We start from the raw sequence: 14,261 nt of genomic DNA on the forward strand, positions 1-14,261 counted from the left end.
CTTCGAAGCTGAACAGTTTGAAGTCTTTGCTGGAGCAGCAGAGTCATGGGACTTCTCGTAAGATTCAGCCATAAGTGGAACCAACCTTTGCCAGATCTGGATGGATGCCGTTCTCTGTGGTTTCTTCGTTTTCCTGCAAACAGCTGTCACTCAGTGACACGTCAAACACGTCTGCAGGGAGAGAGGAAAACACAATGAGGACTCCCCAGAGTCTGTCCGTAAGCGATGACCGCCGTCATCGACTGGATGGGAATGTTTACGCAGGCGGTTCATGTTACGTAAATATGAGGCCATAAAACATTTTCTAAAACAGGTCCTGCAGTAAACTAAGCACTCCGCTACCTGAGCCAGCAGAAGCATATGCAGTTAGGTATAAAATATGACACCATTTGAACCGTTTATGGGTAATAACGCAAGCGGGCCTCGGCAGAAATGCGCCTCTCACGTTGCCTGGAGCTATTCTTCCAAAAAGGCACGCTGGCTCATTAATGATAGGTCACCACACACCCAGAGCCTGATTTAGAGGCATGCCAGCAGACCACAGAGCCATGCAGCCTGAAGCCATTACATCATTCCTTCACTTTTTCACTGGTTTAAAGAGTCTGACAGTCTGTTATGTTCAGTTAGAGGCTGTGGGCCTGCGATGCAGCGGGTACAAGAGGTTTAGAAACAACTACTAAATTAAAGATGGAGTCACTGTCAGGTCTGATTTCCTGAAATTGAGAAAAAGAAAAACTCCAAACCCTTCAAAACAATTCTCCCCATTACAGCACCAGCATGATGATAGACAATACTTAGCTCAGCTAAGTCCAGGAGGGAAAGTGTTACATCTCCTAGGGGGATTTGTACAATTGATGCAGTCAAAGAAACAAACTTCTCACGGTAACGGTAAATTTCACGTTCCAGAATACGATCGGGTCTCACCCTGCTGTTTCTCTGTGGTGAGTTCCAGACTCTTGCGATCCGGGGCCGGCCCGTCGGGGGGACTTATCTGCAAAATGCGAGTCAACGTGCTGATCCACTCCTCCATGTCCTGCTCGCTCTCCGCGGCCAGCACGAAGTACGTCACCTCGTTCATCTTCAGCTCGAATGCGTGCTTCCTCAGACGGTTGTTCTTTGAGGAACGGAGATAAGTCAATTAGTTACTCATTCAGAGCACGGTTCCTCCGTCGAAGGTTTCTCACCGCTTTTGAAAATCGGAGAACCTGGTGTTTTTGTGACATGTGATTAAGTGTAAAGCCTGGGCAACTAACCAGGCTTTTGTTTGCATCTGAAACCTAACATGTTGGTTGAAAATCTGCAGTGGTATTTTGTGGTCTTGAGACCAGACAAGCAGTAAGTGAGCTGGCCTTGTGCAGCACGACGGCTGCCTGCAAAATGAAGCGCACAGTAAAGTGCGTGCTGCAAACACTGCGTTGTGATTTTAGTGAGACCCACCTGTACAACACCCGTGCATGAGTCCAGGAAGATGCAGCCTTTGGGTTCCTTAGAGATCTTTTCATCCTTGTAGAAGTTCATGATGTAGGAGTTATCCGTGAGCTGAGTGAGCTGGAAGTATCTCCGCTTAAATGACTGCACAAAAACAAAAAAATATGTTTTGAAATAGTGATTAAGAAGTTTATATTTTATACAGTGGCGCAGTTGGTAGAGCCGTTGCCTTGCAGCAAGAAGGTTCTGGGTTCGAGCCCCGGTCTTTCTGCATGGAGTTTGCATGGACAGTGGGTTTTCTCCAGGTACTCCGGTTTCCTCCCACAGTCCAAAAACATGACTGTCAGGTTAATTGGCCTCTCCAAATTGCCCTTAGGTGTGAGTGTGTGTGTGCATGGTTGTTTGTCTCTGTGTTGCCCTGCGACAGACTGGCGACCTGTCCAGGGTGACCCCGCCTCTCGCCCGGAACGTTAGCTGGAGATGGGCACCAGCAACCCTCCCGACCCCACTAAGGGAAAGGGTGTAAAGAAATGGATGGATATTTTATACAGAAAACAAATAAGAATCCAGAATGTAAAATAAACCTAAAGCCAGATGTGCAATAGTGGTGCATTTTAAATAATAATGTAAGCACACATTTATAATTATTCCATTATTATTATTATTATTATTATTATTTGGGAAAACTTTTCTCAGCATGTGTAGATTTAAGCTAAACCAAAGGTCAACATCAAAGAAAAGCATATTTTTTTTGGGAGGGGGGCAAAGAAAGAAAAGCGTAGCGATAAGTCTGCGTGCAAAAGCGGAACAAGACAACAATGCGTTTCTCCTCACTCGGACAGTGATGCTGTTGTTAACTGTGCTGTTGAAGTTTCCTTTATAAAGCCAGCCCGACCGAAACACACCAATGCCCCCTCCGCCTCCGCCTCCTCCACCACCTCCGCCCCCTCCTCCTTTGGATGAGGACAGAGATGTGGTGTCCTGTAGAAAAAACACACAGTCATAAATGAATGATCTCTTTTCGATAGAAACTCAACTTCTAGACACTAAACCAGCATCTTTTTACAAAACGCGGGAGCCACAGTTAAAAAAAAAAATTATGAAAAACGAGCAAAGATGTAGGCAGTGTGCAAAGTTTTAACTCTACCGACAACAAAATAAAAAATAAAAGGTGATCACAAACCTCATCTTTGTCCACATCTTCATAGTCAATCTCAAAAGAATGGGATGGCAGCTTCTCCGGTTTGTACAGTTTTCTTGAAAGGAAATGGAAAACCAAACAAGCAGTTGAATCAGTACATCTTTGATCTGACAGAAGGAAGGGAAAAAAAATCATTTGTTGTGTTGGATTATTGCTCTCGATCGGGAGGAGCACAAACAACCGCGTGTGGCTGCCTCCGCTCCATCGATCTCTGGGAGAAGTCAACAATAAGTAGCCCTCACTGGATCCCGCTCCACTAATTTGTACAAGAGGACACGTCTTTGTGTGTGAGCGATGGGATGAAATGTTTTGTGTGTGTGTATGTGTGTGCGTGTGTGTGTGCTGTGGTGGGCAGACTGCAAGGCTGGAGTCTGAGGAGGACGGCCCCGGAGCCGTCAGACCTCAGCGAAAGGTCTAACGGCAGTAAAAGCTGTCCGGGAAAACATCTCGTTGGACGACGTTTAGAAGAAATGCGGCGACTGTGGGCTGGCAGACCGACATGGGAAGACTTTCTGCTGGGTGGAAAACAAAACACGGCAGCCTCTTCACTCAAATCACAGCAGTGACAACGAGCTATTATTCCTCATTGTCATTTGGGTTTTTGGAGCACATTTCACTTCAGATTGCTCCATAAATCCCGAAGCAAACAACATGTTTACATGTAAATTCAGCAAACGCTCTGCAATTTGTGTGTCCTACGTTTTTAAATGACAGCACTTTGGGGACTACGGCTCTATAAGTGTTGTGCTCTAACTTGTCTTTATGCCTCCGTTTTGTTTTATGGTTCATCCGCGGTGTCATGTCAGAGGTCATGTGAACTGGCTGAAAGAATATAGTGGCAACCCAGGGGACAGAAGAGGGACATTCCTGTGGCCGAAGGGCCGTTCTGGGTCAGCCTGCCTCGGACTCGCTAAGCTAAAGTTAACTGACTGACAGACTGATTCAGAGCAGAGACTCTGTTATTCAATTTATGTCTAACAGGAGGACTGACATCAGAAGAATGGGGTAGTAGAAGAAATGTAAGGTCCTTGGAAAATACAAGATGGCTGCCAATGTAAAACAAAACAAAAATAGACAGTCCCCGCATTAATTATTGTTGGTGTGAAGTGTCTTTGAAATATTTCCTCCTTTAGAGTAGGAGCATTTTCTCCAGCATCAAACGTTAAAAATTCCACCTTGAATCTGAAAACATTTACTAAGTGAGTAAAACAACCGCATTGATTTATTGATTCCAGTAGAGTAACTATAATAATCATATTACGTAAATGCTGCTTTACTTTTCATGTTGACCAAAGTGGAAAACCATGACTTCTGTTTTCTCGGGGTATAAAAATATGGCATGACACAAAGTCCCATTTCTCTTAGTCAGTCTTCTGAATGGAAAGACGAGGAGAAAAATGTAAGTCAAGTGAGGCAGATATATGTGACGACACTCACTGAAAGAAAATAATTACTTATCCAACTTACCCATGTCTACAGCTTAAATTTAAACAACTGAAACTGTATCAAACCAGGCTGGATAAGGAGGAAAGTATATCTCCTGTCATCAAGACGCCATGACAAACACTAGACGGTATCTACATCCTGACTGCCTGTTTGGGCGTGTAGCTCGGGAAAAGGCTTTTTCTGTCCACCCATCTGAAATGTAACAAGTGCAGTTTGCCGAGCACTACAGGAATTTGGTCAAATGAAGCCAAGTTTGAGCATATAAACCAAAAAAGGGAGATTTGGCATGAGATAAAGGATACAGAGGACTATGCAGAAAAGCGCCTGATGTTAACCGTCGTGGATGGTAGGATATGTGACGATGTTTCTCTTCCAGAGGCCCCGAGAACCTTGTTTGAGAGGCTACATCGTATCACAACCCCTTAGACATCTGGTGACACCAGACGGAAACCCAAAAATGGCTACTTATTGGGTCTTTCATCAGGATAATGTTTCAAAATAGTCAAATTGACACAGAAATGGTTGAGCAGACACAAAATTCACCTTCCCCATGTTCATGTCACCACCCACACATAAGGAAGAGTGGTATGCAATAAGAGTCCTGTTTTTATATGCAATCCAGCTGAACTGGAAAGACAGAAACCTTTTAACGTGTAATAAACAAAAAATCTGTGCAAACAAAAACATGAAAGCATGGTGCAGCATAACACGGAAAGATTAAACAGTAGTCTTATCGTTTAAGCAGGAAGCTGAGCTTACTCGAATTATACAGCTCCATCTTTGAATATTTATTAATTCACTCTTCATAATTCACAAAAAATGAATTTTTTTAATATTAATATACAAATAGATGCTACATAATCAAGGAAAAACATGTTACTACCTTGGCAGCAAGCGATAGTCTCCAGCATAGTCGTCATACTTGAACTGGACCACATTTAGCTCAGAGTTATAATATTTGCAGGCCTGAGAAAGAGGGTGAGAATGAAATATTTACTTTTTTTTGTCTTTTAATAAGACCATGTCTGAGGAAAATGTGGATATAAAGCAGGTAGAGAAATATTAAAAAAAAATCTGTATCTAGAGCATTTAAATTCATGCAGAGGAACTAAATTTAGATTCCGTCGCCAGAGATATCTTTAGCTTGCCAGAGATTGCTTGACTGGTTAAATGTCTGCTTTCAGATGGTTTGTGCAGTACAGTGGAAGTCACAGATGCTGCAGGGAAGTTTCACATCCTGCTCGTTTGGTCAACAAAGTTTCACATTTCCCTTTAATCCATTTATACACATCGAAGTAAATAATTTGTTGCCAAAGATACAAAAACTAGTAACCCAACAGTTACTAGATTCAAATGTAACCATAAGAAAGTGTACAGATTAAAAAGATAAGGTCAGAAATACTATGCTCCTTTTAGCTGTACCTATCTGACACCTCAGATATTATTCCAAGCTGAAGCCCATTTCATGCACATCACCGCTAGTTTGTCGCAGAAACACAAAAGAACTGTCCCTTTTGAGTCAGGAAATCGTAAAATTAGTGTAGGTTAAACTGACAGTCGACCACCAACCGATCTTTCTTCCCCCCCCCCAAACCACATTGAATTCAGCCAAAAGCTTTCCCACGCAGTAAAAGCAATGAAGCACCGTCAAACAAAGGGCTGAACAACTACGAGGAGACAAAAAGCCAAAATAAAACAATCGAGTTTCAAGACAGACACTGAGTAAAGCGATAAATCAATAGGCATAAAACAGTAAAAGCATCTTACTTGTCTGACCAGCAGACACTCAGCCTGGAGTTCTGCCCCTTCAGGGACCGTTGAGTTGAGAGTTCGTCTCTCTTGAGGCACCGTGGATACCTGCAAAAATGAATGGGTAGATGACGGACGGTTACCAAACTGAGAGATACCTCAAATATTTGCTTAAGTTAGTTCATTCTCAAACATTGTTTAAGAATTTACTAAGGGATCTTTGAAAAGAAAAAAAAAAAAGATGCTGTGGTGTGGCGTACATCCAGAAAGGCTTGAATGCAACACAGTGTGAAACAATAAGTTCCTTTAAAACCCCCCACCTGTTTAGAGAACTTCATTGATTGAAGGTGTAGTTAAAGTTAGACCTGCAGATTTTTTCCCCATAGATTGACTTAATTGTTGTTGGTGCTAAAAACTAGTAAGTCTCATTTTTATGGCATAGATTTGTCTTAAAGGTCTAACTTGCCAATTCTTATTTTGACCAAATCTGATAAGACATAAAAGGAAAATAAAATAAAAATAAAATTAAGTTAAATAAAAAACAAGAAACATGCCACAGGTTCCTTTATTAAAGACAACGGGGTATAAGACCAAGAGTAGATTTATGAATGTGTAACTTCTTCAGTTTTAACTGCATAAATATTTAAATGAAATGATTTTTGTAAAAATCGATACGTTTATGTGTCCTCTTCTTTAAAAGAGCCACAGCTTAGCTTAGCACAGCTTAGGTATGCTTTTATTTACGTTTTGTTAAAAAAATATATATATATATATATCCATAATTATTTTTATCCTTAATAGAAATCAGTGATAGAAGAATGTATTGACACTGCTTTTGCATGTTTTCACAGTTTCTGTAACTAATATCTGGCGATGAGGTCCAAGCCCTTGACATTGGAAGGCCTCCTTGCCATCATCCTAATCTTTAGCTGCTGCCCATCAGATTCAACTACAACTTTGGCTGTACCATTCTTAAGCATTAGCATGTCTTGTAGACTGGAGAAGAGTGTTGGTAAAATAAAATAAAATAATAATAATAATAATAATAATAAAAAGTACTTTAAATCTAAATATGCTTTGGGCTTAATTGTAGCTGATTGTAAATATTTCCAATCACACATAAAGAAAACTGGGACCTGGAAACTAAAGAAGCACCACCCAACCTTCAGTGCGATCAGGCCATGTTTTAAAGGTACAGTTGGAAAGATGCGAGCAGCATGTTGGTTAATTAGCAGACACCAAACTAGCAATCAGAACAAACAACAAAATTACTCAACCAGCTGGTTGGAGCTTGTTAGACTGGTGTTACTCTCTAATAAAACAACCGACTAGGTGGGATACTCTTTTTAAAATCCACCTGAACATTTCTACAAAATTTAGTGTGCATTTAGCTAGCTTTTTATTTAGCTTTTTAACTATGTTTGCATTTAATATAAAAGCAATTAGATCATTTCACAAGTGCAATCTTTGTACTTTCACTGTTACTCACACCATAAAAAGTTAATACAAAGCTATGTCTTTTTCTTGATTTTATTCTTGTTTTAGTTTCTCTCAGTTTTTATGGTCGACATTCGGTGCTTCTTGACATATGCAGCATATTCAAAAACCGGATTAAAAGTGCAGATTTTACAGCGGCCAAATCAGTTCACAGTTTGTTTGACGACATGCTATTTTCAAGAAACTGAAAATAACTGCCAAACACCGGCTGGAGAGAAGGTGAGAAAAGTTTTAAATATAGAAATAACGTTTGACGCCTGCAGCCAACACTTTAGAATCAGAAACTAAAACAGTTACTTTCCAATATTTTTGACGCCAAGACAGTTGTCTTAAAAATCTTCCTCTGTCGGGTTTTCTACAGACACCGCTGCAGATGAAACAAATAGTGTTTTTATTTATTTTTTGATAGATTTACACATTTTAATCAGAATGTCTTTATTATTATTATACAGAAGCACAACAGAACTACAAATGTAAACATTTTGTGTGAGCCCAGATGATAATGTTAAAGTTAATTTAGAACATTGTATTTTATGGCTACACCTCAAACACTCTGCTTTCACATGTGACGTTATGGGAATGATCAAAAGAAAACAACCAACATAAAAAGGATTTTGGTTCAGTCTTGGGTATGATATCCAAGTGACTGAAGGCGGCGTGTTCATCTGTTCAAACAATTATTTACAAGTATGAACGGCACGAGAATGTCAAGATATCACACCATCTATGCAGTGTGTGTTTCTGTGTCCTTGAGATGGGGATGTTACATTGAAAGTGTTTTGGATTTGAAAGGCCACTCAGAGAAGAAGAGTTCATTACCACAAAAGAAACATACAAAGACACGTTACAGTTTCCAACTGGAGCAGAGGACGAACTCCACCGCAGTGTTCATGCTTCTGATTTAATACGTCACAGAGAAATCGCAGGTCAGCAGTTCAAAATTTGCAAAAAAAGACGGAGACGGGAGAATTGCCACAAATCTGCTCAGATTCTTCAACAACTTCATGAAAAGATTGTTCGATGAGTTTACGAGCTCAGACCAAAAATCGAACGCATTTGACTCGTAAATTACACAAATTTAATTAGAAAAAGTCAATTTCCTTTTCCATAAACTAAACATCAAATCTCAAACGCACATCAATAACCAGATTAAATTGCTTTGATACATTTTTTTACAAGCCTGCCAATGCAGAAAAAGGAATAAAACCCAATCAGCACCAACGTTCGAACCATGATTTAGATGCTGTGCAGTCAGCTGGCAACAATTTTTATTTCTCCAGTGATTTAGCAAAAGAGCAGAGCTAGTAAATACCTTCTCCTTGATTAATACTCTGGCAAGCCACTTTGACTTATAAGAAGGAACACTGACAGCACACTGCAGACATAAAAATCAGAGAAGATTGCTTTGCTGCCAAATGAAGCTGGCAACCACCAAAGACATAAAAAAAAAAAAAAATCTTCAGTTCTGGGGTCAAAAGCAAATGAAACCCTGAACCACAAGCAGCCAATGAGGCCATTTTATTGTGCAGTTGATGCACATCTGCAGCAAAGCATTAGCATAGTAATGAAGGTGCTAATGAACAAAGAGCTAAAGGAGAGCCTAAGAGAATGAGCTATTGAGTGATTGGAAAGACTGTAAGCCTCTACATGCATGATTAGTGTGTGTAAATGATTGGCTTCTATAATGAGCTGGAAAGTAACACACAGTGCCTTTTAATAATAAGTCTGTCACGGTCAATTTCATTTACAATCTTTTGGTTTCATTGCTATAGACGAACAAAAACGTCCTGCCAACTCCCAGCAATATTTAATGCTAATTTTAAATAAGTAAATAACTTTTTACGAAGCAGATCTGAAATTTTCCAGGAGCTCCAGCTCAACAACTGACTCACTCGATCAGCCAAGAGCGTTTTTTGTTGCGGCTATGTTGTCGGGAAATGCTGAGTTAAGCTAGCCGGGGTTCAGATGAAACATTTTGACAAATGTCCAACAACAAACCCAATTATTTTCTAACATCCAAATCGTCAGTCTAAAAAGGGCAGACGCAACAGAAAGGTTTCGTGTAGCCTTGTGTGCCAATGACTCTATAAAGTCTGAATGCAGATAGGAACCCTACAGATTGATTTCTCCACGAAAACTTTCACTTACCGAGAAATCATTGTCGGGGAAGAGGAGCAGCTCTCTGAGCGGGTCCTCCTTCAGCTCCTCCCAAAGTTCAGAGATGACGGCCTCATAGTCAAGAGGATCGATCAGCTTCGGCTTCTCCTGCTGCAAATGGAGAAAGAGGAAATGGGCAAAATTAAATTTTGGACGTGTGTTTGATCTGAACACTATAAATCACGGCATCTTACAAGATATCATGTAGCTATCCAATCTGAAGCAACCCTGTGCCGCATGGTGCAATGCAGCACAACAGAATAGATGATAGAGCAGAGTATGTTATTTTAATACGACTTTCATCATAATTTTGTGCATCATATTGTGAAAAGGGAGGAAAATGTTTTTCAACAATTTTTACAAATGCAAATATATAAAAAGTATAGAACGTATTTTTGTTGGGTCCTCTACGCTCCGATGCCGATAAGTGACTTGAGAGCAGCCGACTGGTGTGGGCAGGATCAAGGTAAAGTGGAAGCTGCAAAAGACTCTGACAGGACAGCAACCCTAAGCATGCAGCCAGAGATACAACAGAAGGTTTAACTCAAAGTTTATTTATGTGCAGACCAATCATTAGTAAAACTGTGGCCAGATTTAAAAAAAATAATAAATCATGCTTACAAACACTCTCTAACCAATCCGAGTGTGACTGAGGTATTTTGCAAAGAAAAAAAAAAAAGAGATATACCTCAAAAAACTTGCAGCAAAAAGTGGTCTCACAAACACTCAGCTCAGCTTGATACAAATATGTACCACAATTTTCAGATTTTTTTTTCTTTTTTTCAAGAAGAAAAAAAAAACAACTTAATACACAGCGTCTTTGTTTTCACAATAATGCACTACTTTGTGCTGGTCTATCACATAAAACCTTAAACGAGTACAAAAAAATATGTTTGCAAAGGTTCAAGGCTGTACAGTATTACTGTTGTAAGGCGCTAACACAATGTAATACAATGTGACAAAGCACCACAGGAAATAGAATGTATTGTAAAATATATATATATATATATATATATATATATATATATATATATATATATATATATATATAAAAACAAACAGATTATCTCTATAAATCAGAATTATCATTGTTTTAAAGTTAGCATGTGCCATATCACCATCACAAGCAACTGCATGGACAGGGATGGAGCTAGCTAATGCTATTAAGTGCAATGCATTTGTATTTTGAAGGTTCAGTGATGACCAAGTGACAATGTGTAACCAGGGTAGAAAGATGTTTGGCAAAACCTTGCAAACTCTTCAGTCAAGCAATGCATTCTTTACCTTTACTCTCGCTTCCTGATTTTGCATGGCATAATCAAAACAGAATCCATTAATAAATTGTGAAGTATTTAACACCGTCATGGCTGAACTGACTAAATGTCTCCACTTGGGAACAAATTGCAATACCCTGTAAAGTAAACCTCTCAACATGTTTATGAAAAAAAAAAAAAAACATTTACTTTTCTGTTCATGGTGTTATTGTGATATTTCAGGTACACACACCAGCCAGATTCAAGCAGGAATATGTGTGTGAAAATGGCAGATAGCCATGAACATGACATTTTAGGTGTTTTACCATGACATCACAGGGACCTAAATAAGTTGCAGAGGAAGTGAAGCTGTTGCCATGGCGCAGCTTTTGAAACACCCCACTGAAAAGTGTGAAGCTCAAAAGCAAACGAGATCAATACATTAACGCATTAGGCAGCTTCCTTTATCTTCCAGTCAAAGTAGTTATGTTTTCCTCCCACTAAATAAATAAATAACAGTTCCTAATATCATAGCAGGCTAATGCATTAAATCACACAACATTAAGAAACCAGCCACTCAACAGTTTCTGCTCCTTTTACAGGTCAAATCAATCTAAAAATAAAGTGTAAGCCACCAAACCAGGACTTGTGACATGACAAAAAAAAACAAAAAAAAAAAACAAGCATTATAGGCATGTTTACAGCAGCGGACAGCAACTTCTGTCATTCAGAGAGCGGCAGCCCTGCAGCAACAACAGCAGCAAAGTGAGAGGTGCAGCAGGTTGTGGTCAGAAACCCAGAGGAAGTTATGATCGCTAGTTCAGTTCACATCTACGCCGTGGCCCGGGCGTCACAGCGAGGTCTAACAGCCTGGCTGCTCTCACGGCCGCCTCTGGCCCAGAAAAGTGAAACAGATAGCAACAGAATGATGGAAATACAGTTTTAGTTCCCTGCAAAAAAAAGATGTGACCGTACGTGGATGAAAACGACTTCTGCCCCGAAGATAGTTTGTGTTTTTTTAACAAGGAAGGAAATTCAACCTACTCCATTTACTTTCAAAAAAAAAAAAGTGATTGCTTACAGTTATCGCCAAGGATTTTGTTCCTCATTTCTGTCTGATTGTTGAACTTTGTTAATCTATGAAAACTGTTGGATCTGTAACCTAATATACTAAATGTTGCCACGTATTGAAGACCTTTAACCTTTTACCTTTCAAAAACAGTGACAACCGTTAATGAAAATGATCTCTATGGGGCGGGGAAGCAATTAGATTACATCTAAAAGCAAGAAGCAGGTGTGTAGTTGAAGTTTGAGGATTTTATTTGTACTTTATGACTTCAGTGGCACTCATGTGACATGTCAGTAAATGTTTCAGGGGAAAAGTCTAGATTTCCCTTCTCGAAAACTGGAGATTATTTAAGAATTACAGCTTATTGTCGAGCTGAATTGACTGAAGCAGGTCTTCCGAAGAAAAGCAAGAGGACTACTTGTAGGTTTCTGTACAAACCAAGCTCAGCGTTATGGTAGATGTTTAATCAAATACTACACTCACTAAATGTGTGTAAACCGCAAAGGAAATAAAACTAAAAAATATGACTGACATGATCTATAACTAATTGCTGGTCAACTACCAGCCTGGAAAAGTGATTCAATCCGTCTAAAAATAAGGAAGAACGCTACAAGAAGTAGAAAAAAAAGAACATAAATACATACAATGCTGAGCCGGTTGAAATCCGCCCGTGCTCGTTTGTTTTTTGTTTTCCTCCTGAAGGTGATTTTGCTCCTGAAACTCATTGCCGGCTGCCTTCAGAGAACCATCTCCAGAACCTGAAGTCAAGAAAAGCTACACAACACGCACGTTGTGGGCATGTGCTCTTTCAGAAGCAGAACTAACTCTCAGTGCGAGCTCGCCTCAGCACACGTGCATGGAGGGGAAGTGGATGTGTGATTGTCCAACAGACACTCCGTACACACACACACACACACACACACACACACACACACACTCAGATGGCAAGAAAGTCCCCATTGAGCGAGACATTAACCAATCAGATCGTAGAGATTCTACAAATCGCTTTTTAAAGTTTAAGTGAGTTAAATAAATTAGCCACAGAATGAAAAAAAAAAAAACAAAGTAGAGGCTTTGGATTAAAAGCTATACTAACTGCGTCACTGATGATCTCATTTGGTGTTTTTTTGGTTTAACATTTTCTTGGCATTCGCAGCAACACAGAAACAAACTGCCACCTTCCTGAGCGAAGCTGTATTGTCACAGCAACTGTGAGCCAAAATAAACACCGGCACATGCACGAGCGCTCACGGACACAATAAAAGGCACATATATGACGCACGAGCTACATGCCATACTTGACGGCAGCTAGCATGATGCTTGTTTCATGTTTGGCTGCTCTGAGACCAGCACCCACTTCCCTACGCCGAGCAGAACAGAGAAATATACAAGAGGAAACAACTTTTGATGATACAACAAATGCTCATATATTTATTTTCAGACCGCGCAGGGAGGTGGTGTGTTTAGATCATATTCAGAGCTACAGTCAAGTTCAGTAAGAGTATGAGCTCTGATGAGGCTCATCTGTCAAGATTCACAAGCATCAACTTTCATTGGTCTGATGTAATATAATCCTAAATGCAGAAAATAACAATAACGAAAAGAAATATAAGCTTGACGTGTATGGTTGTCTGTCTATTCTCTTTCCATGAGGCCCTGTGATGAGCTGGTGACCTTTTCCTAGTGGGCTCTCAACCTCTAACATCTGGAGACAAGCCTCCCTACGACCCGTCGTGGATTAAGTGCATATAGGAAATGGATGGATGGATGGATGGATGCTTTTCAGGGCAGCAGGAAAAGAGACGCAGATCATTTTGGTGAAGCAACACAAAGCAGCAATAAGAACAAATCCCGGCTCTGCTCACAACTTTTGCACCTTATTGTCAGGAAGTAAGGCTCTCCTGGACTTTCATTCCCTCTCATGTGTCGAGAGGGCAATGGAGTAGCATTATACATAGTGCAATCAAATAACTTGAAGAGCTAAAGAAATTCATTAGCAAAATGAAACCTAAACTTTCCGTATCTACAGTCAAGTGCAGTGACTTGAAATGTGAGGAGGATGTTAAGAGAGATTTATAAACCCTGTCCAGCTGACAGACAGAGAGCTGGACCAAATCTTTAAATGTAGGATTAAATGGCAACACAAGAGAAGGTCAATATGTTTCACGTTTTTTTTATTTTTTTTTTATGCATCTTTACCATTAAACGTGAGGTCTGCTGCGTTTTCAGCCTTCACCCGACACGAGTCACATCCATTCAAGATGAGAAAGTTGAACTATATGCCAACGTTTGTCCACTGGGGGAAACAATAACAGCAAAAAAACAAAAAACAAAACAAAAAAAAGATTTATGAAGTGAAACCCCTGTGGAATCTGTTTCATAAGACTCGTCTTTTAAAACTGTCCTCTCATCAATTCAGTCATTAACGTCTATTCAGTATCTGCAGCCGCTCTTCATCCTC

The 14,261-nt window shown here is 39.9% G+C and overlaps 1 protein-coding gene across 10 annotated transcripts in view; it reads right to left on the reverse strand.

Moving 5' to 3' along the window:
- The window catches only part of dock10 (dedicator of cytokinesis 10), a 45,653-nt gene extending 33,032 nt beyond the window's left edge, over positions 1-12,621 (reverse strand). For 4 of the 10 annotated variants that reach the window (XM_015016483.1, XM_015016478.1, XM_015016482.1 and 1 more), the window contains exons 1-9: positions 12,445-12,607; positions 9,470-9,589; positions 5,843-5,932; positions 4,959-5,041; positions 2,612-2,684; positions 2,263-2,409; positions 1,438-1,572; positions 925-1,114; positions 86-171 (exon numbers count right to left, since the gene is read on the reverse strand). In XM_015016483.1, coding sequence (XP_014871969.1) covers positions 86-171; positions 925-1,114; positions 1,438-1,572; positions 2,263-2,409; positions 2,612-2,684; positions 4,959-5,041; positions 5,843-5,932; positions 9,470-9,589; positions 12,445-12,525 — 1,005 coding nt within the window. In that variant the 5' untranslated portion in view covers positions 12,526-12,607. Of the gene's footprint in view, positions 1-85; positions 172-924; positions 1,115-1,437; positions 1,573-2,262; positions 2,410-2,611; positions 2,685-4,958; positions 5,042-5,842; positions 5,933-9,469; positions 9,590-12,444 lie in introns of all 10 variants that reach the window. The other 6 variants (XM_015016486.1, XM_015016477.1, XM_015016481.1 and 3 more) reach the window with 3 other exon arrangements.
- Positions 12,622-14,261: the final 1,640 nt, after the last annotated feature.

This window comes from Poecilia latipinna, unplaced genomic scaffold (genome assembly GCF_001443285.1).
Source record: "Poecilia latipinna isolate Pla-1442-1.1 unplaced genomic scaffold, P_latipinna-1.0 Scaffold2026, whole genome shotgun sequence".
Classification (NCBI taxonomy): Eukaryota; Metazoa; Chordata; class Actinopteri; order Cyprinodontiformes; family Poeciliidae; genus Poecilia; species Poecilia latipinna.